Source organism: Macaca fascicularis, chromosome 19 (genome assembly GCF_037993035.2).
Source record: "Macaca fascicularis isolate 582-1 chromosome 19, T2T-MFA8v1.1".
NCBI classification, from domain to species: domain Eukaryota; kingdom Metazoa; phylum Chordata; class Mammalia; order Primates; family Cercopithecidae; genus Macaca; species Macaca fascicularis.
In genome coordinates this window covers 42577159-42604867 of record NC_088393.1, presented here as the reverse complement: position 1 = coordinate 42604867, position 27709 = coordinate 42577159, and the positions used below count along the sequence as shown (strand labels likewise).

General features: G+C 52.7%; 2 protein-coding genes across 24 annotated transcripts in view; both read right to left on the bottom strand.

The window, feature by feature from the left end:
* Positions 1-415: 415 nt before the first annotated feature.
* Positions 416-3693, bottom strand: FFAR1 (free fatty acid receptor 1). Its single transcript, XM_005588847.5, has 2 exons — positions 2932-3693; positions 416-2574 (listed from the first exon to the last, which is right to left on the bottom strand). The coding sequence occupies exon 2, from the start codon at positions 2190-2192 to the stop codon at positions 1290-1292; it is 903 nt and encodes a 300-aa protein (XP_005588904.2). The 5' UTR covers positions 2193-2574; positions 2932-3693; the 3' UTR covers positions 416-1289.
* Positions 3694-6406: 2713 nt separating this feature from the next.
* CD22 (CD22 molecule) overlaps positions 6407-27709 on the bottom strand; it is a 33722-nt gene continuing 12419 nt past the window's right edge. For 2 of the 23 annotated variants that reach the window (XM_074023175.1, XM_074023176.1), the window contains 14 exons: positions 24690-24731; positions 20953-21008; positions 20103-20480; positions 17010-17315; positions 15648-15914; positions 15238-15501; positions 12428-12685; positions 11960-12223; positions 11601-11864; positions 8832-8928; positions 8640-8715; positions 8055-8173; positions 7541-7625; positions 6407-7228 (listed from right to left, as the gene is read on the bottom strand). In XM_074023175.1, coding sequence (XP_073879276.1) covers positions 7097-7228; positions 7541-7625; positions 8055-8173; positions 8640-8715; positions 8832-8928; positions 11601-11864; positions 11960-12223; positions 12428-12685; positions 15238-15501; positions 15648-15914; positions 17010-17315; positions 20103-20480; positions 20953-20986 — 2544 coding nt within the window. In that variant the 5' untranslated portion in view covers positions 20987-21008; positions 24690-24731 and the 3' untranslated portion in view covers positions 6407-7096. Of the gene's footprint in view, positions 7229-7540; positions 7626-7908; positions 8174-8639; positions 8716-8831; positions 8929-11600; positions 11865-11959; positions 12224-12427; positions 12686-12768; positions 13126-15237; positions 15502-15647; positions 15915-17009; positions 17316-19334; positions 19450-20102; positions 20481-20952; positions 21009-24689; positions 24734-27709 lie in introns of those variants that run through there. The other 21 variants (XM_074023182.1, XM_074023183.1, XR_012427448.1 and 18 more) reach the window with 21 other exon arrangements.

Below are 27709 nucleotides of genomic sequence, written 5' to 3'. Positions count from 1 at the left end.
TACAAAAAAGGGTTGAACTGCTTGATATCTACCATAGATTGAGATCTGCAGCTGTGGTTACTGCTGCTTCAGACAGCCACTTTCTCTTATAAACAGACAGCATAAACTTACGGTATGAATAAATACAGCACAGTGCTGTGAAGGTATTTTCTCTTTCTAATAATGTTTTCAGTAACATGTACTTTTCTCTAGCTTACTTTCTTGTAAGAATACAGCACATAATACATATAACATACAAAATATGTCTTTTTTCTTTTTTTTTCCAGAGACAGGGTCTTGCTCTGTCACTCAGGCTGGAGTGCAGTGGTGCGATCACGGCTCATTGCAGCCTCGATCCTGGGCTCAAGCAATCCTCCCACCTCAGCCTCCTGAGTAGCTGGGACTACAGGCACGCACAACCACGCCCAACTAATTATTTTTATTTTTATTATTTGTAAAGGTAGGGTCTCACTATGTTGCCCAGGCTGGTCTTGAACTCCTGGCTTCAAGCAGTCTTCCCGCCTCAGCCTCCTAAAGTGCTGGGATTACAGGCATAAGCCACTGTGTCTGGCTTCAAATTGTCTTACTCAATTGTTTATATACTGAGTAAAGCTTTTGGTCAACAATAGGCTATTAGTAGTTGAACTTTGGGGGGAGTCAAAGTTATGCACAGATTTCCCACTGCGTGGGGGTTCGGCACCCCATCCCCACGTTGTTCAAGAGTCAACTGCGTGGCCGCTGCCCATCACTGCGGGACCTTGCATTTTCCCTCCCCGGCTGAAACATCTTTTCCGGCCAGCCTCCGTTCCCAGCTCCAAGGCTGCCCCCTTGCGAGTTTCACGTGGTATAACAGTGTCATTATCCTGCCTCCTGCCTCCTCTCCTACTCCGAAATCAAATGTTCTCACCTGGCAACTGATTTCAGCGTAGCGTGTCCTCAAGTGCATCACCGGAGTGACCGCTCGTGTGGGTCAGAAACAGATTGCCTCCTCCTTCCCGTAAGTACAAGGCCTCTGCTCGCGGCCCACTGAAGACAGGCAGGTGAGGACGTGCAGAGGGCAGAGACAGACAGACGAGAAAGGGGCCGACGTGTGCGGGGGCAAGCTTACCTCCCCCTGCCGCCTTGCTTTGGCTCCGTGCTCCTCTCTTGACTGGGGTGCTGCCCTCAGCAGGCGCCGCTCTCCGCTTGAGTGGCTCCAGGGAGGCCTCCGGGCCAGGCTGCCCTGCAGTTCCTCCGAAGCAGCCCTCCGCAGGGGCCTGGAGACGCAGCCGGGCCCTCCTGCCTCATGCTTCTTCCCCCGAGCGGTGGCGTTACTTCTGGGACGTGCTCCCTTGCGTTCTTGCCGCACACACTGTCTTCAGGCCAGGACCCTTTCCCAAGTAACCGGTCACCAGCGGGTTGAGCACCACACTCCAGGCACCCGTGATGAGCCCCAGCTTCCGCCAGGAGCCTCCCAGATTGGGGTTCAGGAAGCTGGCCACGTTGGAGGCGTTGTAGGGTCCTACGCAGAGCAGCAGCGTGAGGAGGGCCCCGCCGGCTACCCAGGCGGCCCTCAGCTTCCGCCTGTGCGTCAGGCCGGAGTGGGCCAGTGCCCGGAGGCAGCCCACGTAGCAGAAGGCTGTGATGGCCAAGGGCAGGAAAAAAAGCAGGAGAGAGAGGCTGAAGCGGGCCGGGCCGGCAGAGGCCGGGTCCCAGGCCTCCAGGCAGACGGGAGAGCCGTTGACCGGTGTGTTGATGCCCAGGGAGGTGTTGCTGTGGTCCAGCCAGCCTCCCGGAGCCTCCAACACAAAGACCAGACCCAGGTGACACAGGACGAGGGCCCAGATGGCCGCACACACCCCCCAGGAATAGCACGGCCTCCGGAAGGCTTGGTAGCCCAAGGGGAAGGCCGCTCCCAGGTAGCGGCCTGCACTCAGGGCGGCCAGGAAGCCCCCGCCGGCATAGAGTGGAGCAAAGTGGGCCACCCCGAAGACAGGGCACAGTGAGGCCGGCAGAGGCCAGGCCCCGGAGGCCAGCGCCTCCACCGCCTTCAGGGGCAGGGAGACTGTCAGCAACAGGTCGGAGCAGCCCAGGTTCAGGGCGTAGACCAGGCTGGGGGTGAGACGGCGCCGGGCGTGGGCCCTCGCGCCTCGGATGGCCAGGACGTTGAGCGGGAAGCCCAGCGCAAAGGCCGCCACATAGAGGGCAAAGGAGAGCTGCGGGGGCAGGTCCATGGGGCCACTGTCCTGGCCTGCAGGGCTCCTGTGTGCAGCTGGCTCCCTGGTCTCAGATCTTGGGGCCCCTGAGAGGAGGGGCTCCTGGGATCACTGACCGGTTCCAGCCCTGCCTGGAGGATTAGAATTCACCTGATGGGATCACCGAGGAAACGGAGGCCCACAGTGGAAGGCAGCAGCCAGGGAGCCGCCGAGCCTGGATGAGAAGCTGGGACCTGTGGCCCCTAGTCCTGTGCTTTCTCTCCACCATATCACTTCTTAAAACCAGGGAAGCTCCTGGAGTGTCACAGGAGATAGGATGTGGCACAGATGTCCAAGCCGACTCCCCCAGGGTGCATGGCTGGGTAGTGCAGAGGAAGAAGGCTTCTCCACTTCTGAGACTCTGTGGGGAGAAGGGGTGGAGAGAATTCAGAACAGGGCTGGGCCCCACAGCCTGAGCCTTCCCTGGGAATGGGAGTTTGACTCCTGAGCCCACTGCCCTCCCCGGTTCCCTGGCAAGGCAAGAGCTGCTCCCCCACAGTGGAAAGCCGGCAGGGCAGCAGGGAGGAGAAGGGTGTGGATGAGGTGAGGGTGTGGCCAGGGGCAGGAAAAGGGGGTCCCCCAGGGAGCGCTCAAGGGTCAGCTGGGCCCCATCCATGTCATGGTTGAGCTTAGCAGTTCTCAGGGGCCACCTGGGCAGGGGTCTGGAGGTCTGGGGAACAGTTAGGTGAAGAGAGGAACCACAGAGAGAGGGACCCACCTCCTGGCGCCGCCAGATGTCTGTGAGGCTCAGCAGTCCCCTCAGCGGGCTGATGGAGGATGCCCGGGATGAGCAGTGAGCCGGAAGGGGAGGAGGGCGGGTGGCAAGGCCATTAGCCTGAGGTTCTAGCAGCTTGGGTGAGCAGCTAATGGGGCATCCCGGCTGGAGGTGAGGCCACACCAGAGGAGGTGAGGGGCTGGGAAGATGCTGGAACACAGAGGGGCTAGGGAGGAATTGGGGTCCTGTCTGGGTAGGGACCGGGTGTGTAGCCAGTGCCTTGCAACAGCAGGGCTTGGGGGCTCGGCCACAACCCAGTGCTAGTCCCTCCCCGGCCCTCCTGCTTGTTTATACCCGCGCTGGGGCCAGGTCTGCTCCACCCTCAATGCACCCCTGGGCAGGCCCCGGGTCTCACTGGCTCACCTCTGACAACACAGGGTGCCCCGTGACCGCAGCCATGAAGCCATCTCCACGTGGCAGTGGGTGTGTGGGATAAGGAGTGATCACACCCAGGTGCAGCTCTGCACAGGTTGTGGGCTTGTTTTCGTTTTTGCAAGGAGGGGCCCCTCTGTTCTGCCTCTCCTTCCCCTCTAGTTCCAGGATGGTGGCTTCTGACCTTTCCAGGGCTGGAGAAAGGAGCAGGAGGAGGAAGGCAAGGGATGGGGGCAGCCTCTGCTGGCTGGCACTGGAGGACCCAGGTTGTGGCCCCCACTTTGCCTGACAAGGGGTGGCACAAATGTCCAAGCTGACTCCCCCCAGGGTGCATGGCTGGGGACATTGGGGGGCACTCCCTGAGGCACAAGGAATGTGGCACCGGCCGGCTGCGTAACTTCCTTCTCTCAGCCCTGGGAATCCTCCCAGCCTTTCATGTTTCCCATTTGGGTCACCTGAGTCTCCCAGGAGGACCTAAGGAAGATTTCTAACCTCTCTGGATGCTCTCTCAGGTGTGCCCATGCCTGCTGGTGAGAAGCCAGCTCTGCTCTGTGATTCTGCCCCTGTCTCTCACTGTGCCCATGTCTCTGTCTGTCTGTCTGTCTGTTTCCTGCCTGAGAATGACAACACAGCCTCTCCACATCAGTTTTCTCAGGCATGTGTCGGTCACCTGACCACTCTGCCCCTTCCAAATTCCAGGTCTCCCATCATCAGCCTCTCTCTGTGTGGCCTCCTGGCAGCTCCAGTCACCAGGCTTCAGGGGGAACAGCAAGGGGGTCTCAGCCTGTCACTAACTCCCTCAAAGACACCATCTCACTGCTTTTCACACCTTGGAGTCACTAAATTGGTCCATGCTCTCCTTTTTCTCCCCCAGCGGGAGCCGCGCATGGGGTGTAGCACCCGCTGTGAGCAGAGAATCGGCCTCCTACTGTTCCGTCTGTTGTTGGGAACCGAGAAAGGGACAAAACCGAGGAAGAATCCAAAGCAGTGCCATTTCCCCTCCTATAGCAAAATTGAAGCCCCGGGGAGCTGTTGGGTTTTCCAGATCATCTCTGCTTTGGCTCCACCCACCTGGCGTCTGGATCTTTGCCCAAGGTCACCTCCTCCAAGGGCCTTCCCGGGTGCCTCAGCCACACTGATCCCTCCCGTGAATCTCACTTTTGTTGTCTGTCTTCAGTGCGACATCGTCTTGGCTGGCTCCTGAGCTAGAATGCCGGGCCTCCTGAGGGCAAAGGCTTTGGTCTGCTTTGTCTACTGCATGTTGCACAGCAGGTGTTTGGGAACCTAATTGCACGATCCATTATCTGGACCCTGGGAGGACGGTGAGAGCTGGGGTTGTGGAGGGCGGCGGCTTGCGTCTGGAGTCCTGGCCGCCCAGCTTCCTGGGCACCTGTTCTTCATGCTTCAGCAATGTCTATTGATGGCCACATCTCATGGTCAATCAGCCATGTAGTAGGTTTATGTCAGCAGCTGTGCTGAGGGACAGGGTGGGAAGGGGAAGACGCTCGATGGTTGCCAGGGAGCCTGAGCCAGGCCCTTCAGGCTTAGGACTGCCTCAGCTCCCTTCAGGGGGTCTTGCCTTAAAAACCCTTGGCAGCCCTAGACTACAGATCCCCAAGGTTGGTCCTATGCCTTATCTTTTTGGTGCCCTAACAACTGGCTCTGTACTGGGTGCATTTCCAGGTGCTCAGTATCTGTGTGCCGAGTAAATGAAAAAAGGGTTGAATGACATCAGACCTCATTTTGGGCACAGACACCCCAATACCCTCCCTGTCTCATTTAAACAGTTGTTGTTGTTGTTGTTGTTGTTTTGAGACGGACTCTTGCTCTGTCACCCAGGCTGGAGTGCAGTAGTGTGATCTCGGCTCACCGCAACCTCCACCTCCCGGGTTCAAGCGATTCTGCTGCCTCAGCCTCCCAAGTAGCTGAGATTACAGGTGGGAACCACCATGCCCGGCTAATTTTTGTATTTTTGGTAGAGAGAGGATTTTGCCATGTTGGCTAGGCTGGTCTTGAACTCCTGATCTCAGGTGATCCGCCTACCTCGGCTTCCCAGAGTGCTGGGATTACAGGCGTGATCCACCACGCCTGGCCTTTAAATAGTTCTTAAAGTCTCACCTGCCTCCAGAAAAGTTAATGGTGCTCATGAGAAATCAAACAAGGGACAAAGTGGATTGATGGGGAGATCAAGGCCTCCCTGCACCATAATTCCTAGAGTTACCATCCAGGTACTGAGCAGAGATGGGAGGGAAAGGAGGATGGGAAAGGAAGGTGGCAGTTTGGGGAAACCTGCCACATGCCAGGAGCCGATCTCCTTGATGGTCAGATAATCACACCCCTGCCCTCTAAGGAGAATGGGCCCCTTTGCCGAAGCAGGTGAATGGGTGGAGAAAGATCAAACCTGAGAAGCGAGAGGGGAGCTGGGGCACCTAACTGGAAAGTCTGAATCAGTGAAGAGAATTAGGGAACGGGTGCAGAGGACCTTGAACGACAGATAAGCTGTGAGGTTTCTCAGGGTGGCTGGTCTTCAGGACTTTCTCTGGCAGCTATGGGTTGTGCAAGAACTGAGTAGCGTCACTTTTGGGAAGAGCCGATTTGAACTGGCTTCCCCTTTTCACATTCTTCGAGAAATGCAAATAAAGGACGGGGGTTTGTTTTCTGGGGGACTTTCAGTTTCTGTGCTGGGTCTCAGTGTGGCTCCAGCATATATAAGACGATGCCTCACTTCCTATCGTGGGCCACCTGCGTGGTAGGCAGTGGTCTCTCCCTCTCCACTTTACAGATGGAGAAAACGAGGCTCAGGCAAGCTGGTGAACCCTGCCAAGATCACCGGGCTAGTTAAGCCAAAGAATCAAGATTCAAGCTCTCACGCTTGTCTGCCTGCAGAGCCAGTATGCTTTTCCTAACAAGACACCAGACTCTCTAATCTGCTGGTCTGATCACTAAACCACGGTGACTCCATTTCCTTCCCCCCAGGCCCCGTGAAGCCTTTCCCCTCTCCTCATCCCCACTCTGACTCCACAGACTGAAAAGCGTTCGCTGGTTCTTTGAAGTGGCATCTGAGCCATTTTTATTGTGAGCTCTGTCTCCATGGCATGTTAATCCATACCAGTGTGTCCGTCTCAAACCCGGAGTCCTTGGAGTCAAGGGGCTGCTGTTATGTACGCCTCCCTGTGCAATGCCTCACTTCCAGAGGGGAAGCCAGGCCAGAACCGGGCCCTTTCCTACTTCATTTCTGTCCTTTTCTGGGCTCTCCCCCAGAGGCAGAAACTGGGCATAGTATTTGTGACTGGGGATGTCAGATCAGGGGTAGGGGACCAGAGAGATGTAGAAGGGAAGGAAAAATGATGACAAGCAGATCCCAGGAGGGACACAAGCTGCTGGGGGTGGGGGTGGCCAGTGGCCGTGGTGGGGGCAGGGGGAGGTGTGCATGTCAGGGCAGGTGTTTAGATGGGTTTCTGGGTAGCAAGGAGCTGGGTGGAACAGAACAGGGACAGGAGCTTTGGAGTGTTGGGGTTACCCTCACCGAAAAGGCTGGCTCTGAGCCAGGCACAAGGTTCTCCACAGTGAGCATGTGTGTGGTGTGTGTGGTGTGTGTGGTGTGTGTGGTGTGTGTGGTGTGGCGTGCGCGCATGCGCATGCGCGGAGGAGGAAGCCATGTGGTGGTGTCTGGGGAAGCTCTGGGACTTCCCTGGCCCCTGCTGCCCCCAGCGCCTCCGCCGCAGTCCGTCCGGTGTCAGTGCTTGACGATCACATAGTCCACATTTTCTTGTGCCTGAGGCCGCTCCCCGAACCCAAACTGAATCAGCTCTGAGTAATGAATTCCCTCATCTTCTGGAAAATCTGGAATGACGTTCTCATAGTCGCCCTGAGAAAACCACGTGGTGGTCAGCCTGGCCCCGCTGTCGCCAGCCTCCACCGCTGCTTTTCTCTGCATTCTCTCCTTCATTCCACCTGGGGCTCCAAAAGCCCAGGCGGGCGTCCTCGTGTCAGGAAACTGGCTGTGGCCAGTATCCAGGACCCAGAGGTACCTGCCTGGCTCTGACCCGCTCTGCCAGAGCAACCGTCTCCAACACCCAACCTCTGCCACGATGGATGCCTACCCAAGTCCTTCCTATGTGGGACCCACCGCTGAAGCCAGGCGTCTGTCCCCAGCCTTCCACAGCCCCACCCTCCTTACCACCTGACGCTTCTGCAACACTGAATAAGTGACTGTGTCATCGCAGTCTGGGGGAGGTCTCTGCAGCTCGGAGGTCTCTGCATCTCTGAGAGGGAGGGCAGACAGATGACCACGTATGAAGCATCTCCCATGAACTCTCCTCCCTCTCAACACCCAGAGCCCCCAACAGCACCCCAACCTCAGCCCCTTATGTAAAACCTGAGGCCTCCCCAGTGCCCAAAGCTCACAGCAGGAGCTCGTGCAAATGTGTGTGCAGGGAGTAGGCGTGGGTGTGTATCACGAGGTCTTGACCTTTGTGATAAGAACGGACTGGGCATGTGCGCTGCTGACTTGAAGAAGCAGGTCCACTTCCGGAGACTGGCCCTTACCCAGAGGCTTGTTACGGAGCCAGAATAAGGCAGTGCATGTATCAGGGTGCCTGGCATGGGCCTGGCACAGAGGGCAGGCGAGACAAGAGCTTTTCCTCCTGCCTCCCTCCCAGGGTGCAGGGTCACCCTCCTGGTACCCTCAGTACCCAGTTCGTGGTGTGTTCGTCTCGGGAAAGCGCAGGGTGGCGTAGCTAATGCCATCTTCCATCATCGGATTGTAGCATCCCAGGGAGTGGGGACCTTCAGAGAGGGGGGTCCTTCTAACCTGGGAGGGAGACGAGGGTGAAGTGCTAACCACCTGTTACCCAACCCTCGTCCCCTTCCCTGGCCTCTGACAGCCCAGGTCTCCCCAGAGGACATTTTATCTCCTTCCTTCACCTTGTTTCCCCACTCAGCTTCACGGTCTGCCTCGTGCCTATCCTTTTTTTTGGTGGTGGGGGGCAGAGTCTCAGTCTGTCACCCAGGCTGGAGGGCAATGGCACGATCTTGGCTCACTGCAACCTCCGCCTCCCGGGTTCAAGCGATTCTCCTGCCTCAGCCTCCTGAGTAGCTGGAATTACAGGCATGCACCACCACGCCCGGCTAATTTTTAAAATATTTTTGGTAGAGACGGGGTTTCACCATGTTGGCCATGCTGGTGTCAAACTCCTGACCTCAGGTGATCCACCTGCCTCAGCCTCCCAAAGTGCTGGGATTATAGGCATGGGCCACCGCACCCAGCTCCATCCTACCTTTTTGTTCCTCACAAAGAAGCTCTGGCCACTGGAATTCTCCTGAAGCCCCTGCTGGCTCTGTGTCCTCTTCCAACTGAGAAATAAAAGCACAGGTGTGAGGGTCAGGGACTCCACAGGCTGGAGGCTTCGAGATGGACACGGGTCTCTGCCAACGGAAAGAGGAGGTGGTGGGGGGCAGCAGGAGCTCACCGTCGCTGGACCTTGAATCCACACATTGCCAGGATGAGGATGGCCAGGCAGGACCCGAGTCCCACAGCCACTCGCCTGCCAATGGTCTGCGGGCTATCTGGGTGGAGAAAGGAGAGACCTTAATCAGCTGAGAGGCCAGCTCTGCCTGGCAGCCTTTGCCTGGAAGGCATCCTGGACTTCTCTCCACAACCAGACTTGTTCTTCTCCCCTGCTTGCATGGGACAGGGGTGCAGAGGAAGAGGGTGACACCGGCCCCTGCTTGCTCTGGGCCTCCCTTTAGGAGGAAGGCACTAATTCTCCTGAGGAGCTGCTTTTCCCACAGGCACGGCACGCCCAGAGCCTGTGACCCACACTCGCATGAATGGGTGCAGCTCTTCACAGCAGTATGGCTGTGTGATCAGCTCTGAAAATGCACCTGTCTTCCACCCAGCAATTCCACATGGGAATGCATCTTGCAACTGTCCTTGCAAGCATGCCCAAAACAAGAGGCTGCAGACCTAGGCCCTGAAGAGGGCACTGAGAGGAGGACGTATGCAACCTTCATATGCGAGGACTCCATGGCCCTGGGAAAAAGAGGAGGCTGTCAGGCTGTCTGCAGAGGGGACACCCAGGGAACAATGGTTTTATATGATGGGATGTGTCTGTTAGATTTCTGATAACATGTTCCAGATATTTTCCTTTGGCCTTCAGTTGTGCTGGTGATGGTTCCCTAGATTGACTGATTGATTGATCAAGACAGAGTCTCGCTCTTTTGCCCAGGCTGGAGTGCAGTGGTGAGATCTTGGCTCACTGCAACCTCCACCTCCCGGGTTCAAGTGATTCTCCGGCCTCAGCCTCCTGAGTAGCTGGGACTACAGGTGCGCACCAGCACACCCAGCTAATTTTTGTATTATCGGTAGAGATGGGGTTTTACCATTGGCCAGGCTGGTCTCGAACTCCTGGCTTCAAGTGATCCACCCACCTCAGCCTCCCAAAGTGCTGGGATTATAGGCATGAGCCACTGTGCCTGGCCAGGTTCCCTCAATTTAAGGCCATGTTTCCAATTATTAATCTGAAAAAGTACAATGAATTAATTAAATATGTTTCCTATGCTTCCAGATTCTTTTCTGTTGTTGTTATTGTTTTGTTTGTTTATTTTTTAAAAAATTTTTTGGTATTTTTTGTAGAGATGAGGTCTTGCTATGAGGTATGGGCTATGTTGCCCAGGCTGGTCTCGAACTCCTGGGCTCAAGTGATCCTCCCACCTCGGCCCCTCAAAGTGTTGCGATTACAGACATGAACCACCACGCCCAGGCTCCAGACTTTAGACACTCTGTGTATGCATAGATACAGAACAATGTCCAAGCAGTATTATTACATGGAAAAAAGCAAAGAAAATTCCTGGGCAAAGTGTGAGCTCTGCCTCGTCTGTGTCACGAGGAAGGGCGTATGTGCACAGACCTCTGTATGTGAATTGTGTGTGTGAAATATACCCCTGGGGGGAGATGGGATGACTGTGTGCAGTGAGGACCTTTGGTGGGGATAAGAGTCCTCGGGGATCAAGAGTGAGCCGCATCTGCCTTTCCACTATTTACCCTTTCATGCTTACATTTTATTTTTTTACCGTGTGCTTGTATGATCTGTTTAAAAATCACTCAAGTCAACTACTCTGGAGGTCAAGGCAGGAGCATCACTTGAGCCCAGGGGGTCGAGGCTGCAGGAGCTGAGATTGTGCCACTGCACTCCAGCCTGTGCAACAGGGTGAGACTCTGTCTCAAAAAAAAAAAAAAATCATTTACATCTTAAAAGATAAAAACAAGGAGGTTGTCAGGGCTGAGAGAGACAGAGTAGTCAGAGAGAGAGAGAGAGAGAGAGAGACAGGGACTCAGTAGGCGCTCAGGACATCTGGAAGGTGGAGCAGCCTGAGAGGGGACCCTAGATGGAGGCAGGGGAGACTGCAGGGGAGGTAGAAAAAGGGAGAGACGGATGACGCAGGACAGGATGACTTCTCCAGCACAGTGGCAGGTGGCCTGGAGCAAGGGGTGTGAATGGGAAAGCGGACAGTGAGGTGGGGAAGAAGGGGCCAGCTGGTCTGGAAGGCTTCTGGGGAAGTCACAGGAGCAGACAGGGCCAGAGAGGAACCTGAGAGGAAACAGGGAGGAACTAAGGGCACAGTGGCTCATGCCTCTAATCCAAGGGCTTTGGGAAGCTGAGGCAGAAGGGTCACTTGAGGTCAGGAGTTTGAAACCAGCGTAGGAAACATAGTAAGACCCCATCTCTACAAAAATGTAAAAGTTGGCCGGGTGGTGCATGTCTATAGTCCCAGCTACTCAGGAGGCTGCGGCAAAAGGATTGCTTGAACCCAGGAATTGGAGGCTGCAGTGAGGTGTCATTATGCCACTGCACTCCAGCCTGGGTGACAGAGTAACACCTTGTCTCTATAAGAAGAAGGAGAAGGAAAGAGAAGAAGAAGAAAGAGGAGGAGGAGGAGAAAGCAGAAGAGGAAGAAGAAGAGGAGGAAGAGGAAGAAGAGGAAGAAGAAGAAGAGGAAGAAGAAGAAGAGGAAGAAGAAGAGGAAGAAGAAGAAGAGGAAGAAGGAGGAGGAAGAGGAGAAGGAGTCAAAAGAAGAAGAAGAAGGAGAAGAAGAGAGAAAAGAAAGGAAAGAAGGAAAGAAGAAAGAAAAGAAAGAAAGAGAAAGGAAGAAAGGAAGAAGAAAGAAAGAGAGAAAGAAAAAGAAAGAAAGAAGGAAAGAAGGTCACCACCAAGAACAAGAGCAGGAAGAGGCCTTACAGTAGACGGTGAGGGTGATGAGAGGCGAGTGGCCCTTGCCCACTCTGTTGGTCCCCTGGCACCAGTAAGCACCGGAGTGCTGGACCTTCACCGGCTCCAATCTCAGCATCCGGCCGGAGTAGGGAAGGCTTTGGTTATTCCAGTCAAACCAGGCGTAGCTGTAGACGGGAGGGTTGGCGTCACTCTCACAGATCAGGGTTGCCGTCTTCCCCTCCATCACTTGGTTCCCCTGGCTCATGGACACACGCAGCCTCCTGGGTGCATCTGCATGGCGGGCAGGGGGAGGGGGTGCAAAGTCACCACCAGGCAGGCCACTGGTCCCTGCTCTGCTCCACTCCCAGCCTCTGGCCCCAACTCACACAGCACTTCGAGTGTCCAGGCCTTGGACGCCGTCTGTCCTATGGAGTTGTTCACCCAGCAGCTGTAACTCCCAGCATCTTCTGGGGAGATGGAGTCAAAATTCAGCTGGCTTTCTTTCCCCAGAAGGCTGCCATTTTTCTCCCAGAAGAACTGGACTTCTTTGGGGTGGCTGCTTGAGAAGTCACATTGGAGGCTGACCGAGTTCCCAGAGTGAATCTCAGAAAGGGGCTTGATTTTCCGGACCCTCACGCCTCGGGGGGCATCTGGAGGGCAAGGGTCCCAAGCTGACCTCTCCGCTCCCTGTCCCTTTTGCTGTCCCCAGGCCTCCCCTCCCCTTGGCCCTGAGGCTGGGCTCCTGCCCCTCAATTCTCTTGAAGACACTGGCCCAGGCTCTGGCCTCGTCCCCTTCTTCCCCTCATCCCAGCCGGGACACCTCCCAGATCCCCCTGCCTAGCCCAGAGACTCACACAGGACATTCAGGGTGACAGGGGAGGCCCACGAGCACCAGTTGTTACAAGCTGCGCAGGCGACGGCTGTGTTGTTCCAGCCAATGTTTTGGATCTTCAGCACCCCAAGCGATGGCTCCTCCCAGGCGCCACGGGGTCTCCATTCATAGTGGTTAACAATGGGGTTACTGGAACTGTAGTTACAGGAAAGGGTCACCGTGTCTCCTTCTCGAATCGGCGTGGGGTTTTCAATCACCATGGTCACCTTCTTGGGAGGATCTGGAAGAAAGCCGGAGAGGTGAGTAAAGAAAAGCCAGCTGTCCATAGTACCTCTTCCCTCCTGCTCCCTCTTCTCCCGTTACCTGTCCTGGGCATCTGCACAGGTCCTAAATTAATCTAAGGGGGGCTTGTGCTTCCTTCCTGTATCTGTGCAAGAACAGAAACCTTGCCCTGGCTCTCTGGCCTGGCTGTGGCTTGGTGCAGGGGTTCGGGGCACAGTGCTGAAGCCAGACGGCTGCCGAGAGGTGCACGGGCATGGGCTGCGGGTCTCAGTTTATGCATCTGTCAAACGGGGTCCTGAGGCCGGGCACGGTGGTTCACACTTGTAATCTCAGTACTTTGGGAGGCCGAAGCAGGCGGATCACCTGAGGTCAGGAGTTCTAGACCAACCTGGCCAACATAGCAAAACCCCGTCTCTACTAAAAAGTTTAAAAATCAGCTATGCATGGTGGTACATGTCTATAGTCCCAGTTAGGAGGCTGAGGCAAGAGAATCGCTTGAACCTGGGAGGTGGAGGTTGCAGTGAACAGAGATCAAGCCACTACACTCCAGCCGGGGCAACAGAGGGAGACTCCATCTCAAAAACAAAAGGCCACGGAGGGTAGGTGGGGGGTGAGTCCTGAGAGTTCCTAACCTCCTGGGAATTGTTTCAAGAAGGAAATGAGACGATGCCCTTAGAGCAGAGTGTGGCGTGTGGCAAACACTCCACAAACATCGCTGCGGCTGTTGCAGTCGCACATCCAACTGTCTGAGATGCTCAGGATTTGGGCACCCTGTCCCGTTAGCACATATGACATCTCAGGGTCCAAGGATGAAGCCTATGCGTTTTTTTTTGTCCTGTGCCCTACTCGGTGACAAGATTCACTGTGTTAAAGAGGGTCTCACAATGGAGAGGTAATGAGACAGTTTGCCCCAGTTTTTATCAAAAATTTCAAGACCTCTTTTAAGAGTCAGGCACTGCCTAGGTTGGCTAAGTCTCTATTTGTGTCCCTCATGGAGTCCTGGTATCTTGCAGTTAATTATTCTTTTTTTTTTTTTTTGGAGACAGAGTCTCACTCTATCTCCCAGGCTAGAGTACAGTGGCCTGATCTCGGCTCACTGCAACCTCTGCCTCCTAGGTTCAAGCGATTCTCCTGCTTCAGCCTCCCAAGTAGCTGGGATTACAGGTGCCCGCCACCACACCCAGCTAATTTGTCGTATTTTTAGTAGAGACAGGGTTTCGCCATGTTGACCAGGCTGGTCTCGAACTCCTGACCTCAGGTGATCCGCCCACTTTGGCCTCTCAAAGTTCTAGGATTACAGGCGTGAGCCACATGCCTGGTCAATCCTTCTTTTTTTTTTTTTCCTTTTCTTTTCTTTTCTTTTTTTTTTTTTTTTTTTTTTTTTTTTTTTTTGAGACAAGTTCTCACTGAGTCATCCAGGCTGGAGTGCAGTGGTTCGATCACCAGCTCACTGCAGCCTCGACCTCCGGGCTCAGGTGATCCTCCCACCTCAGCCTCCTGGGTAGCTGAGACTACAGGCGTACATGACCATGCCAGGCTAATTTCTTGTAGAGATGGGATTTTACCATGTTGCCCAGGCTGGACTCGAACTCCTGGCCTCAAGTGATCTGCCCACCTCGGCCTCCCAAAATGCTGGGATTACAAGTGTGAGTCATCATGCCCAGCTCACACCTATAATCCCAGTCCCAGCATTTTCTTTTTCTTTTTCTTTTTGAGACCCAGGTCTTGCTCTGTCACCCAGGCTGGAGTGCAGTAGCAGGAACACAGATCACTGTGCAGCCTCGACCTCCTGGGCTCAAGCAATTCTCCCACCTCAGCCTCCCCAGTAGCTAGGACCACCAGCACGCACCACCATGCTCAGCTAATTTTTATATTTTTTTGTGGAGATGGTATCTCAATGTGTGGCCCAGGCTGGTTTCAAACTCCTGAGTTCAGGAGACCCTCCTGCCTCAGCCTCCCAAAGAGCTGGGATTGCAGGTGTGAGCCACTGCACCTGGCCTCATTCATTCAACAAGCATCTACAGGCTGGGTGCGGTGGCTCACGCCTGTAATCCCAGCACTTTGGGAGGCCGAGGCGGGTGGATCATGAGGTCAGGAGGTTGAGATCTGGCTAACACAGTGAAAGCCCATCTGTACTAAAAATATAAAAAATGAGCCGGGCGTGGTGGCGGGCGCCTGTAGTCCCAGCTACTCAGGAGGCTGAGGCAGGAGGATGGCGTGAACCTGGGAGGCGGAGCTTGCAGTGAGCCAAGATCACACCACTGCACTCCAGCCTGGGTGACAGAGCGAGACTCCATCTCAAAAAAACAAACAAACCAACCAAAAAAAAAAAAACCCCAAGCATCTACCGAGCACTCTCCGTGAGCTAGGCACACAGCTGTGAACAGCAACAAACAACAGAGCCTCTGCCCTGAGAAGCTTACAGGTCAGGAGACTCTGGCTGCTCCTTGCTCTTGACTCTAGGACCCTAGAATGCCCTGCACCCCATCTGCCTTCCGCCTTCCCCATCCATCTTCTCTCCCTAGAACCAGAGACTCTGTGGCTACTCACACTGGACATCCAGCTCAGTTCCCGGGCCCCTCTCTCCAATACCAAGAATATTTCCCGCCTCACAGGAATAAGTCCCAGCGTGCCAGGGGAGGATCTTTTGGATCTGGAATTGCTTCTCTGTCCTTCCCTGCACTTCTTTGCCATTGTGGTACCACGTGTAATTTGTTGGAAGAGGATTGGCTGGTGATATGCAAAGAAAGTTGACTTCACTTCCCTCCACAGCCGGTGACTGGGAGATCTGAACCCTGGAAGATTCCGGGGCATCTGGAAGAGGGGGCAGAGGTGAGTGGAGGGGTGAGGAGAGCACCCCCAATCTGTGCACACGGTCCCGAGAGCCCCCGTAGCTTGCCTCTCCGGGTCCACCCCTGCTACCTCCCTGCCTGGCCCATCCCCAGCTGCGAGGGGCTCACACTGTACTTGCAGGAACACTTTTTCCGACGTTGCCGGGCCCACGTCATTGGAGACCCTACAGCAGTACCTCCCACTCTGGGACTTGGTCACTTTGTGCAGGGTTAGCATGAGCGTATTCTGCTCCTTCAGCGGGATGCCATCCTTGAGCCAGGATACCGTCGTGTACTCCGGGTTGCTGCTGTTGACCTTGCAGGTCATGGTCACAGAGTCCCCCTTCCTCACTGTGGTTTCATTGGGAGTGACCTCGATCGTCAACTTTGGGGTGTCTGAAGGAGCAGAGGGGCAGTCAGGGAGGGGGCGGGGAATTCTCAGAGGGCGGAGGGTGTGGAAAGTGCTTTTATTCTGACAAAGTGGTGACCTGCCAGTCCCTTCACCCAGGTGATGGTCACGGCCTCCTAACTCGGCTCTCAGCTTCCCCCTCCCACTTCCTCTACCTGCTGGTCTCCACCAGCAGCACGCAGGGTTCCTAACACCATCCACCAGACCTCACCAATTCTGCTGGAAACCATGAGTGGTTTCCGTGCTTTGCATAGAATCCCAAACCCTCACCTCAGCCGTCGGGATCCAGAGTCCTGCTCCATCTCCTGCCTCCTGTCCTACCATGTGGCCCTCAGAGGCCGTGACCTTCAGCCTCTGAGGTCCTCCCACTCCCAGCTCCTGCCTCAAAGCTTTGAACCTGCTCTGCTCTTTCCCTGAAATCCTCCTCTCGCAAATATTTGCTGGCCTCAGCCCCTTCCTCCATTCCAGTCAGCTTAAGTGCTCACCTTCTTAGAGAGGTCTCTCTCCATCACTCCCCTCTCCCGGCCTTATTTTTTCCCTAACACACATATCACTACCTACAATAGTGTTGTATATTTCTTTGTTAACATTGCTTTGTTCCATATTCTAATGTCTTGGCTCATGCTGTGTATTTCTTTGTTAATCCATTTGTTGTCTGTCTCTTTCACTGCAGTGCCGGCTCCGTGTGGGGCAAGAGCTTTGCTCACTGCTGTACCCTGCCCCCCACCCTGTGCCCCCCGCTGGCAGCCGTAATAAGGCCTGGTGCCTAGTAGGTTCGTGATATATATTTATTGAATGAATGAGGCACAAGATAATGATGCGAAAGAAAATCTCCACCAAGAGGGGAACAAAAAGACCTAACCAGATAATCCCCAAATCATGTCATGGCTTGAGGATGGACCGTTTTATTCTGTTAGGCTAAAGCAAATCTGTTTCCTAAAACACCAGGGCGGCGTGACCGAGGTTGGAGGACGCCACCGTCTGTGCAGGCTTCTCGGTGCCCTGGGTGTGTGCCCCCTGCAGGGCTGGGGAGAAGGTGACACAGACCTTGCCCTTCCCATAGGCACGTCGGGGAGACTCACGCTTCACGTTCAGCTGCACCATGTCTTCGGAGAGGACCTTCCCGTCCACATCGTGAAGCTCGCAGGTCACGATCTTCCCATGGTGACTCCACTGTGGCGAGAACTTGAGCTCACTCCGGGTGAAGACAGACTTGGTGCTCAAGGAGGTCGAGGTGACAGCAGGCTGCCTCATTGGAACCCCCTCTAGTAACCACTGCAATTGGATCTGATACCCATAGCAGGAGAAATTCAGCAAGCAGGTCAGAGTGACTTCCTGGGATTCTTGAAGTTTTGGGGGGAGCTGGATACGAGGTGGAAAAGGCCTTTCTGCAAAAGAAGAGTCCACGCTGGAGGCTGGGGGACTGAAGACGTGAGCGTACACCTGGCTTTAGATGTCCTGTCCCAAATCACCCCTCAGGAACCCCTTGCCACTTCATTCCACCTCTCTCCAGTCCGCTTTGTTGTTGTTGTTGTTGTTTGTTTGTTTTTGTTTTTGTTTTGTTTTGTGTTTTTGAGATGAAGTTTCCCTCTGTCACCCAGGCTGGGGTGCAGTGGCGTGATCTTGGCTCATTGTAACCTCTACCTCCCCAGTTCAAGTGATCCTCCTGCCTCAGCCTCCCAAGTAGCTGGGATTACAGGTGCCCACCACCACACCCAGCTAACTTTTTGTATTTCTAGTAGACACAGGGTTTCGCCATGTTGGCCAGGCTAGTCTTGAACTCCTGACCTCAAGTGATCCTCCTGCCTCAGCCTCCCAAAGTGCTGGGATTACAGGTGTGAGCCACCACACCCGGCCTCGATTTTTTTTAGAGACAGGGTCTTGCTCTGACACCCAGGCTGGAGTGCAGTGGCACAATCCTAGCTCACTGTAGCCTTGACCTCCTAGGCTCAAGCAATCCTCTCACCTCAGCCCCCTGAGTAACCGGGACTACAGGCATGTGCCACCACACCTAGCTAGTTTTTTAAACATTTTGTAGAGACAGGGTCTTGCCATGTTACCCACTCTGGTCTCAAACTCCTGGGCTCAAACGATCCTCCAACCTCAGCCTCCCAAAGTGCTGGGGTTAGAGGCGGGAACCACTGTACCCAGCCCAGTCCTGCTTTTCTCCACTTTGAATCACTTTTGCTCACCTGAAATCCTCTCTGAAAGGCCTTGACCACACTAAACCTCCTTGGGAACTGTAATCCACTCTTTTTTCATTCTCATTGCCAGATGTCTGCTTTCTGAATGATTGCAAAGTTCTATTCCCACCACCTCTAAGTGAATTTTATCAGTTTAGTTCACAGGCTTTTCAGCTTTGACAAACCTGTGTTGGTTTCATGGCTTCATGTATTGCAGCCATCCAAACACCGCATTCCTTTAGTGGGGTGGGTCTGTGTGCACCCAGCCTCAGCTCTCCCCAAGGCTGGACCACCTCCTTCAGACAGCGGGGTCTGAAACTGCATTGCTCACTCCAAACTTAAGGCTGCTTAGAACTGCCCATCCAGGAAACGGTGTGGAACGGAGTGCCCACACTCCCTATGGCAGGGGCCCCTCACACCTGTGTTTCATGGGTCAAAGCCACGCCTACATATGCAGTGCTATGGCTGAACTTATGTTATACAAATTGTAAGATGTTCGTTTTGCTTCTTTTCTTTTCTCTTTGTCCTTTTCTTCCTCCATGAAAGATTAGTTACATTTGGTCATTTCAGTAGCAGGTAACCATTAATTCACTAATAATTGTTTAACTTACATCCTGACCCCCCGGCAGCTGCCTGCAAGATAAATGAACTTGTCTCTCTTTCAAAGAACAATGATCCTTAGGTCACACAGACCTCCTTGATGACATCCAGAAATTTGATGAGCCGAGAGACACAACAGCTTTAATGATCAGGAGGTCACCTCCTGCACACCTACTTTATTCATAAAAGCCCCCAGTAACGCTCAAAGTCGGGTCAGATTTGAGAGTTTCTCTCTTCTGTCCCCTCGCTTTGGCTAAATTAAATAATCCTTTCTTAGCTTCTAAGCACTGATGTGTCAGTGTTTGGCTGACTACGCATCGGGAGCTCAAACCTGGCCTGTGGGGTTCGACAACGGTGTCATCTAACCTTGAAGAGCTCATGAGAACTTGCCATGAACATTAACACACTGAGAGATTTCACTGAAAAATCTAGATTTCCATCATCTCTTGAAAAACCAGAAGATCAGGCCAGGTGCGATGGCTCACGCCTATAATCCCAATGCTTTGAGAGGTTGAAGCAGGAGGATTGCTTGAGGTCGGAGTTCAAGACCAGTCTGGGCAACATAGGAAGACCCATTTCTACAATAAATTAAAAAGTTAGCCGGGCATGGATGGTGGCATGCACCTGTGATCCTAGCTACTTTGGAGGTGGGAGGATAGCTTGAGCCCGGGAGATCAAGGCTGCAGTGAGCTGAGATCGCACCACTGCACTCCAGCCTGGATGACGACAGTGCGAGACCCTGTCTCATAAAAAGGGAAAGGAAGGGGAAGGGGAAAAGAAGAGAAAAAAAGTTAAAAAATATTTTATGATTTTTATAACACAGGTTCAGTTATGGCACTGCACATGTAGGGGTGGATTTGACTCATCAAACACACGTCTGGGGCCTCTGCCCCAGGGAGTGTGGTTACTCCGTTCCACACACAGTTTCCTCTATAGGGAGCTCTGAGAAGCCCTAAGTTTAGGGTGAGCGATGCAGCTTCAGACCCCGCTGTCTGAAGGGGGCAGTCTAGTCTGGGAGAGAGCTGAGGCTGGCTACATGCAGACCCACCCCACTAAAGGGATGCGGTGCTTGGATGGTTACCGTACTAAGGCCAAACACGAGTTTGTCACAAAAGCTGAAAAATACATGGTGAGAAAGAAAGAGAGAAAGATCAGGAGATCCGACAACCTTGGAATCCAGGTCCCAGAGGGGCAGGAACTGAGGGTCAGATGGGACATCCGAGGTCCCGCAGCTCCGACTAGTGCTGATGCGTCGCCATCGTCACCCGCTGGCGTCCCCTGCCTGAGCTCTGCAGGAAGCTCGGTTTGTGAGCTCTCTGCCAGGAGTCAGGTATTTCCTGCCTCCCACTCACCCCTGCCCAGAGCAGAAGACCCGCTCCCCGAAGGCCTTACCGGAGACATTGAGGTGTATTCGTTCCATCCATTTCTCAGTCTTGGACACCATCCTCAGCCCCAGCTGACCACTGTCATTGACGTGCACTGGGTGGATACTCAGTGTGCAGTTGTTAATCTTGTTCCCCAGGAATTGCACCCTTTTCTGCCCTGAAGGAAGCTTCCCATCCTTTGTGTTTTCATAGAGTCTGGTCCCTTCGAACTTCGACATGTTCTGGTTATACTCAGGATTGTGGAACAGGATGAAGGTTTCCAGGGCACCATCTAGGACTCTGTAGGTGCAGGGGACCCAGACGCAGGCCCCCTCCCAGGCGTAGATGGTTCCAGGGTGCTCAATATTCCATTTACTTGAGTCAGAGAAAGCCAAGTATTCTAGAACTCACCACAGTGATCAGAAAGCATTACTGAGGGGGCACGAGAGCCTTCTTTTACAAATTATTCTTTATTTTAAAATTTGTTTAATTTTTAATTCTTTTTAGAGATAGGGGTCTTGCTAAGTTGCCCAAGCTGGCTTCAAACTCCTGACCTCAAGTGATCCTCCCGCCTCAGCCTCACAAAGTGCTGACATTTCAGGCATGAGCCATTGCACCCAGCTGAGAGCTTTCCAAAAACTAAAGAATTCTCTCTGAAGATAGTGGGAGAAATACAGAGATACACAAAGACAGCAGGATGCAATGAGAGAAGCGTATGTATATATGGGAAACATATATATTTGTATGTACATCTATCTATACACACTGCCACCCCCACCCTACCCTATGTTGACGCCTCTCTGCCCGGGTCTTTCCTCCTCCTCCAGTGCCCACTGACATCCCAGAACCCCAGTACTGGCCCAGGCCACAGTCCTTACCCAGGAGCAGGAGCCAGGGGCCGAGGAGATGCATGGTGTCGTGTCTGGGTGGAAGCCTGAGCAGGGGAGAGTTTGTCTTTGAGCCATCTGGCCACTGACTTCTTCCACATGGCTTTTCTTGCTCACCCACTGAGCTCCAACCCTTCCCCTAGATCTAGGAGGACTGGGTCTGGTTGCATTATGGGGATGTGGCATTTGAGATGCTCACAGAGTTCTTTCTTTTTTTTTGAGACAGAGTCTTGCTCTGTCTCCCAGGCTAGAGTGCAGTGGTGCAATCTCCGCTCACTGCAACCTCTGCTTCCCAGGCTCAAGCACTTCTCTGGCCTCAGCCCCCCAAGTAGCTGGGTAAAGGCAGGTGTCACCACGCCTGGCTGATTTTTGTATTTTCAGTAGAGATGGGGCTTCACTATGTTGGCCAGGCTGATCTTGAACTCCTGACCTCAGGTGATCTGCCAGCCTCGGCCTCCCAAAGTGCTGGGACTACAGGGGTGAGCCACCACTCCTGGCCGGGAGTTTTTTCTAGGTATGCTGTGCCTCTCCTTCAAACTGAGAGCCCTGTGAGGGCAGCTTCTCTCTCTTCCCAGAACTCCTTCCTTTCTTCCTTCCTTCCTCCCTTGCTTCCTTTTTTCCATCCATCCATTCATCCATCTCTAATTTTACAAACTTCCTGCCTGGCTCGCAGGCTTTGAGTGGCACCAGACCACTGAGTGCCTTGAATGCCAGGCCCCGGATAACATGGAGCTCTCTCTGGTGCTACTCATCAAGGATTATACTCAGGGACAGACATGGTCAAAACTTGGTTTGAAAGACCAGGCAAAAAGGAATTTTAAAACCAGTAACAAAGTATGGGTGAGCCAGGTGCAGTGGCTAACACCTGTAATCCCAATACTTTGGGATGCCAAGGCAGGCAGATCACTTGAGGTCAGGAGTTCAAGACCAGCCTGGCCAACATGGCAAAACCCCATCTTACTAAAAATGCAAAAAATTAGCTGGGCATGGTGGCGCACACCTGTAATCCCAGCTACTCGGGAGGCTGAGGCAGGATAGTTGCTTGAACCCGGGAAGTGGAGGTTGCAGTGAGCCAAGATCGTGCTACTGAACTCCAGCCTGGGTGACAGACCCAGATCCTGTCTCAGAACAAAATCAAAACAAAAAATAAAGTGTGACACCAGGAGAGCATTTTGAGGGGTCTGGAAGGTCTCTGGAGAATGCCCCACAGGCCAGGTAGGAAACGTAAATCAACCAAGTGGGGACAAAGGTTGTACCTCCTCTAAAGGTGGTAGCTGTCTCAGTTCTAGTCAGTTATTGCCAGACAGAACCTGAGCTCAGCACTGTCTGATCTTCCACTGTAAGAGAAGTAAGAAGCTAAACTTCTAAGTGGAATGACCTACTTAAAAAGAAAAATAGACCAAGGAGAAGTGGCCAATGTGGGAGGATTACTTGAGGTCAGGAGTTTGAGACCAGCCTGGCCAACATAACAAGACCACGTCTCTACAAAAAAAGTTTAAAAATTAGCCAGGCATGGTGGCGCACACCTGTGGTCTCAGCTAATTAGGAGGCTGAGGTGGGAGGATCAGTTGAGCCCAGGAGGTCAAGCCTGCAGTGAATGGTGATCTCCCCACTGCACTCCAGCCTGGGCAATAGGGCGAGACCCTGTCTTGAAAAAATAAAAAATAGGCTGGGTGCAGTGGCTCACGCCTGTAATCCCAGCACTTTGGGAGGCCGAGACGGGCGGATCATGAGGTCAGGAGATCGAGACCATCCTGACTAACACGGTGAAACCCCGTCTCTACTAAAAATACAAAAATTAGCCGGGCGAGGTGGCGGGCGCCTGTAGTCCCAGCTACATGGGAGGCTGAGCCAGGAGAATGGCATGAACCCGGGAGGTGGAGCTTTCAGTGAGTGGAGATCGCGCCACTGCACTCCAGCCTGGGCGACAGAGCGAGACTCCGTCTCAAAAAAAAAAAAAAAAAAAAAAAAGAAAAGAAAAAAGAAAAAATACACAAACTAAAAATATGCAGAGCTGGTCAAACAAAACCTATCTATGGGTTAGGTTCTGTAATTGCTGCCTATCTTTCTCTCTTTCTCTGCAATGAGCTTATCCTCCACCATCCCTGACCTCTGCATAGAGTTATATTTACATAGAGTTAAATTTAAGTCCCAATTTACATGATCGTGGCCCTCCGTGCTGGCCCCCGGGGACCCCGAAGGATGTGACAGCAGAGTGTGTCTCCGGTCTCAGCACCAACCCAAGTCCCTCCCACTCACCTGCCAACATTTCCCACGCATCAGTGTTCCTCTCTCTCTCTGTGTTTATCTCCTCGGGCCACACGGCTCATGCCGAGGGCTGCCAGGTGTCAGTTCATGGGTGTGGGGAAAGCTAAGCTGCTTGTGGACAGCAGGAAGGGGGTCTCGCTTGACCTGAGCATGAATTTGGGGTGCAGGGTCTGAAGCTGAGGCAGATTCCTCAGGCAGAGTTGACATGAGCCCTGCAAGTGCTCATAATGTCATATGCAAAAAACGTCTTCAAGGTCACATACACTTGAGAAAGGCAGGGTTAAAGAGTTAAGTAAAATTATTATTATTATTATTATTATTATTATTATTATTATTATTATTATTTTTTGAGACAGAGTCTCATTCTTCTGTCACCCAGGCTGGAGTGCAGTGGTATGATCTCAGTTCACTGCATCCTCTGCCTCTAGGGTTCAAGTGATTCTCCTGCCTCAGCCTCCTGAGTAGCTGGGACTACAGGCATGTGCCACCACACCTGTCTGATTTATTTGTTTGTTTGTCTGTTTGTTTTAGTAGAGATGGGGTTTCACCATGTTGGCCAGGCTGGTTTCAAGCTCCTGACCTCAGGTGATCCCCCCAACTTGACCTCCCAAAGTGTTGAGATTACAGGCGTGAGCCACCGCACCTGGCTTAAGTAAGATTCTTTACTGCAGGGCTTTAAAAACGTTTTAGGAAACTCTATCTACACCATTAATCTCTAGATATGGAGATTAGAGTATAGTATAATACATTGTCCATACTTCTTTGACCATGGGATCTATTTTACATGTTCCATAAAAAACTTTGCAGGGTTGCAGGACCAGTGTTCTCTGAAATCCCCTTAAGGTTACCTAAGGGGTAACAAGGGCTGTGGGACGGAATAGACTCTTTTCCTGCAGCCAACACTTGCCTCCAGGAGCCGGGCCATCGTCCCTCCTCTGCCGGCACCCTCCAGCCACAGCCTGCTCTGGGCCGGGCTGGAGCATCCCAGCATGAGTGGGATATGAGTGTCTCCAGAGCAGGGCTGTGTGCTGCCTCAAGGAGCTCCAGGAGTCTCTGGAGCACAGGAGTAGGGCCCCAGGCCCGGGAATTGGAAGGCTGAGGGTGGGGTGGAGGTTAGGGACAGCAGTTATTATGCACAGAGGCTCAGGACAGGGCCATGCTGTCCAGACCTCCTCAGTCCAGGCCTGTTGAGGGCCTTGCAGAACCTTGGGGCCGGCCTCCCTGGCTCCTTCTTCCCTCCTAGGCATCCAGTAACCTACCCTACTCTCAGAAGACTCAACAGGCCTGACAAGGAGGATGCTCAAGACAGGGGTCTGTCTACAACCTGTTGTAACACAGGTAAGAGAGAGCCAGGGAGGTCCCCACTGTATTCCCAGCCCTGGGAGGTATGCCTGGCCTATAACTGCTGTTCCATAATAATTTGCTTGTTGAATGCAAAATAAAAGCAAAATGGTTTTTACCTCTTTCCGCGTGTCTTCCCTCTTCAGGGACCCTGGCAGCATCTGAGAGCAAAAGGAGAAGTACAGTAAAGTCTCTGGTGACAGAGGTTTCCCCTCCATGGCCACACCCCCTGCTTCTCTATGGCTCTGAGGGAGACAAAGTAGCATCATGATCTGGGGAGTGGGGAAAAGAGACGAATGAGGGGGATGCGGGCTCGGAGTCAGATCGGAAGACTCGAGTATGTATGGGCAGTTCTTCCTTTCAGTGTGTGGGTTTGCAATATCAGATCAGTTTCAGAATGGGCTCCTTCACAACTCCCCCTCTACCCAGCTCTCAGGAAATGCGAATGACTCAAGTCAAGCAGGAGAACTGGAGCCCGCTGAAAAAGGCACAGGCCCACCTGAAAGTATTTGTAGTTTAGTGACACCATCCATTTATTACCATTTCCACTCCTTTCATCAGAGGCATAAATGGTGGGGAATCTGACCACCTACACTGAAGCCCCCAAAGGTTGAGGGAGGAGCACATAGATATTGAAGAGGAAAAAGATATCTTGGCCGGGAGCAGTGGCTCATGCCTGGAATCCCAACACTTTGGGAGGCTGAGGTGATGGATCACTTGAGGTCAGGAGTTCGAGACCAGCCTGGCCAACATGGTGAAATCCCGTACCTACTAAAAATACAAAAAATTAGCTGAGCGTGTTGGCAGGCGCCTGTAGTTCCAGCTACTCAGGAGAAAGAGAATCACTTGAGCCCAGGAGGCAGAGGTTGCAGTGAGAAGAGATCGCAACACTGCACTCCAGCCTGGGCGACAGAGTGAGACTCTGTCTCAAAAAAAAAAAAAAAAAAAAGAAAGGAAGGAAACGAAAAGATATCTTGTAGGGCTGGGCATGGTGGCTGTGCCTGTGGTCACGCCTGTAATCCCAGCAGTTTGGGTGGCCAAGGTGGGCAGATCGCCTGAGCTCAGGAGTTCAAGACCAGCTTGGGCAACATGGTGAAACCCCATCTCTACTAAAAAAAAAAAAAAATCCAAAAATTGGCTGGGCATGGTGGCAGGTGCCTGTGGTCTCAGCTGCTCAGGAGGCTAAGGCAGGAGAATCACTTAAGCCTGAGAGGCTGAGGTTGCAGTAAGCAGATCATGCCGTTGCACTCCAGCCTGGGCGACAGAGCCAGACCCTGTCTCCAAACAAAACAAAACAAAACAAACAAAAAAAGATATCTTGTAGGAAGTGTTATTGAATGGAGAGTCTTGAGGCTGAAACCTCATCACTTTTATAATCTTGTAGCCAGCGAGTGTCTCAGGAGCAGAACAGATAGCAGTGGAAGCCATGCACATCCTACGGATGATGAGGGATGCGCTGAGAGGTCTTCACTCCAGCACCACTGCCCTCTACAGGCAGCTGGCCATAGGGAGGGAAACAGAGAGAGGGAAGAACACCTTCTTCCAAAAGCACCGATGGGGCTGGGTGTGGTGGCTCATGCCTGTAATACGCTTTGGGAGAGCGAGGCAAGAGGATCGCTTAAGGCCAGAAGTTTGAGACCAACCTGAGCAACATAGCAAGACTCTGTGCAGCTACCCAACAAAAACAAAAAATGAAAAGTAGCTGGGCATGGTGGCATGTGCCTGTGGTCCAAGCTACTTGGGAGGCTGAAGCAGGAGGATCACTTGAGCCTGGGAGTTTAAGGCTGCAGTAAGCCATGATAGCACCACTGCACTCCAGCCCAGGCAACAAAGTAAGACCTTGTCTCAATAAATAATAAATAAATAAAATGAACAAAAAGCAGTGATATTCTGGAAAGATGGACTAGATGTATTTATTTATTCTGCCAAGTATAACTGAAAACCTTGAACATGATAAGACAAGCATAAGAAGACTGAAAGATGGAGAGAAGCAGACTGGTTAGGGACCTCGGGACTTAAGGAACGGTGGTGAATTCCCTGGGATTTCTCTTTGCCTCATATATCTCCGGGTGAATATTGAAGAAGTCAACAACTGAAAATGCCAAGGGGCACAAATAAAACAAGTCCCAACAAAACAAGTTCTAGCAAAACTATGATTTTCTAGCCAAAGAACAAGGAAAGGGGCATCGTAGAAAGACAGAGTCTTTTAGTCAATACCTGCTCTGCTCCTGCCAAGTTCCATCCTCACCCCTGTCAGCAAAGGCTGGCTGGGAAACCTGGACTTTCACCCTCACCAGGCTGTAACAAAGAACCCTAGGCCACTCCCATACTCAGTCGGAGTGATGCCTGACTTGGAGCTGGGACCTTCACCCCTACTGGGATCATCCTCCCCCAGTGTGGTGTTGGTGGAGACCGTGTGGGCAGCCTGGACACCCACTGCCACCCCAATGCAGAAGTGAGGGCTTTCCCCCACCCCCACTGGAGTAGTGTCAGAAGAGGCCTAGTGGAGAGTTGGGACTTTCACCACCACTCAGTGGTAACAAGCGCCACTCTCTCTCTCTCTGCCACACACAGTGTCAATGAAAGCCATATAGGGAGCAGTAATGAAGCAACCCTCCCACTCCCAGCCTGGGAGTTGTCGTGGATTCCTAGTGGGGAACCTGAACTTCTACCCTTACCTAAAAATAACATGGAGGCCTCATCTCTCCCAGTCCCCCAGGTTCAAGAAAGGCTGAATGGAGAACCTGGACTTTTATCCCTGTCTGGAAGCAATGAGGCAGTGCCCCACTTTATTTCACTGGAGCAGTATAAAGGGAAGCCCGCTAAGACAAAAGATTTAAATAAGATCCAGACTCTTATAACATAGTGCCCAGAATATCCTGACTTCAATGGCAAATCACTTGTCATACTAAGAATCAGGCATTCTCAGACTGAGTAACAAAAGATAATTAACAGGCACAAGCATCAAGATGACACAGATGTTAGAATAATCTGACAAAGATTTTGGAGCAGCCATCATAAAAATGTTTCACTGAGAAATTATAAATGTGCTTGAAATAAATAAAGTAATAAAAAGTATCAGCAAAGAAATAGAAAATATAAAGAAGAACCAAATGGAAACTTTAGAACTAAAAAATAC

What these genes read in the sequence shown, in the direction of transcription:
- FFAR1 (XM_005588847.5), bottom strand. Translation starts at nt 2,192, where the DNA reads ATGGACCTGCCCCCGCAGCTCTCCTTTGCCCTCTATGTGGCGGCCTTT.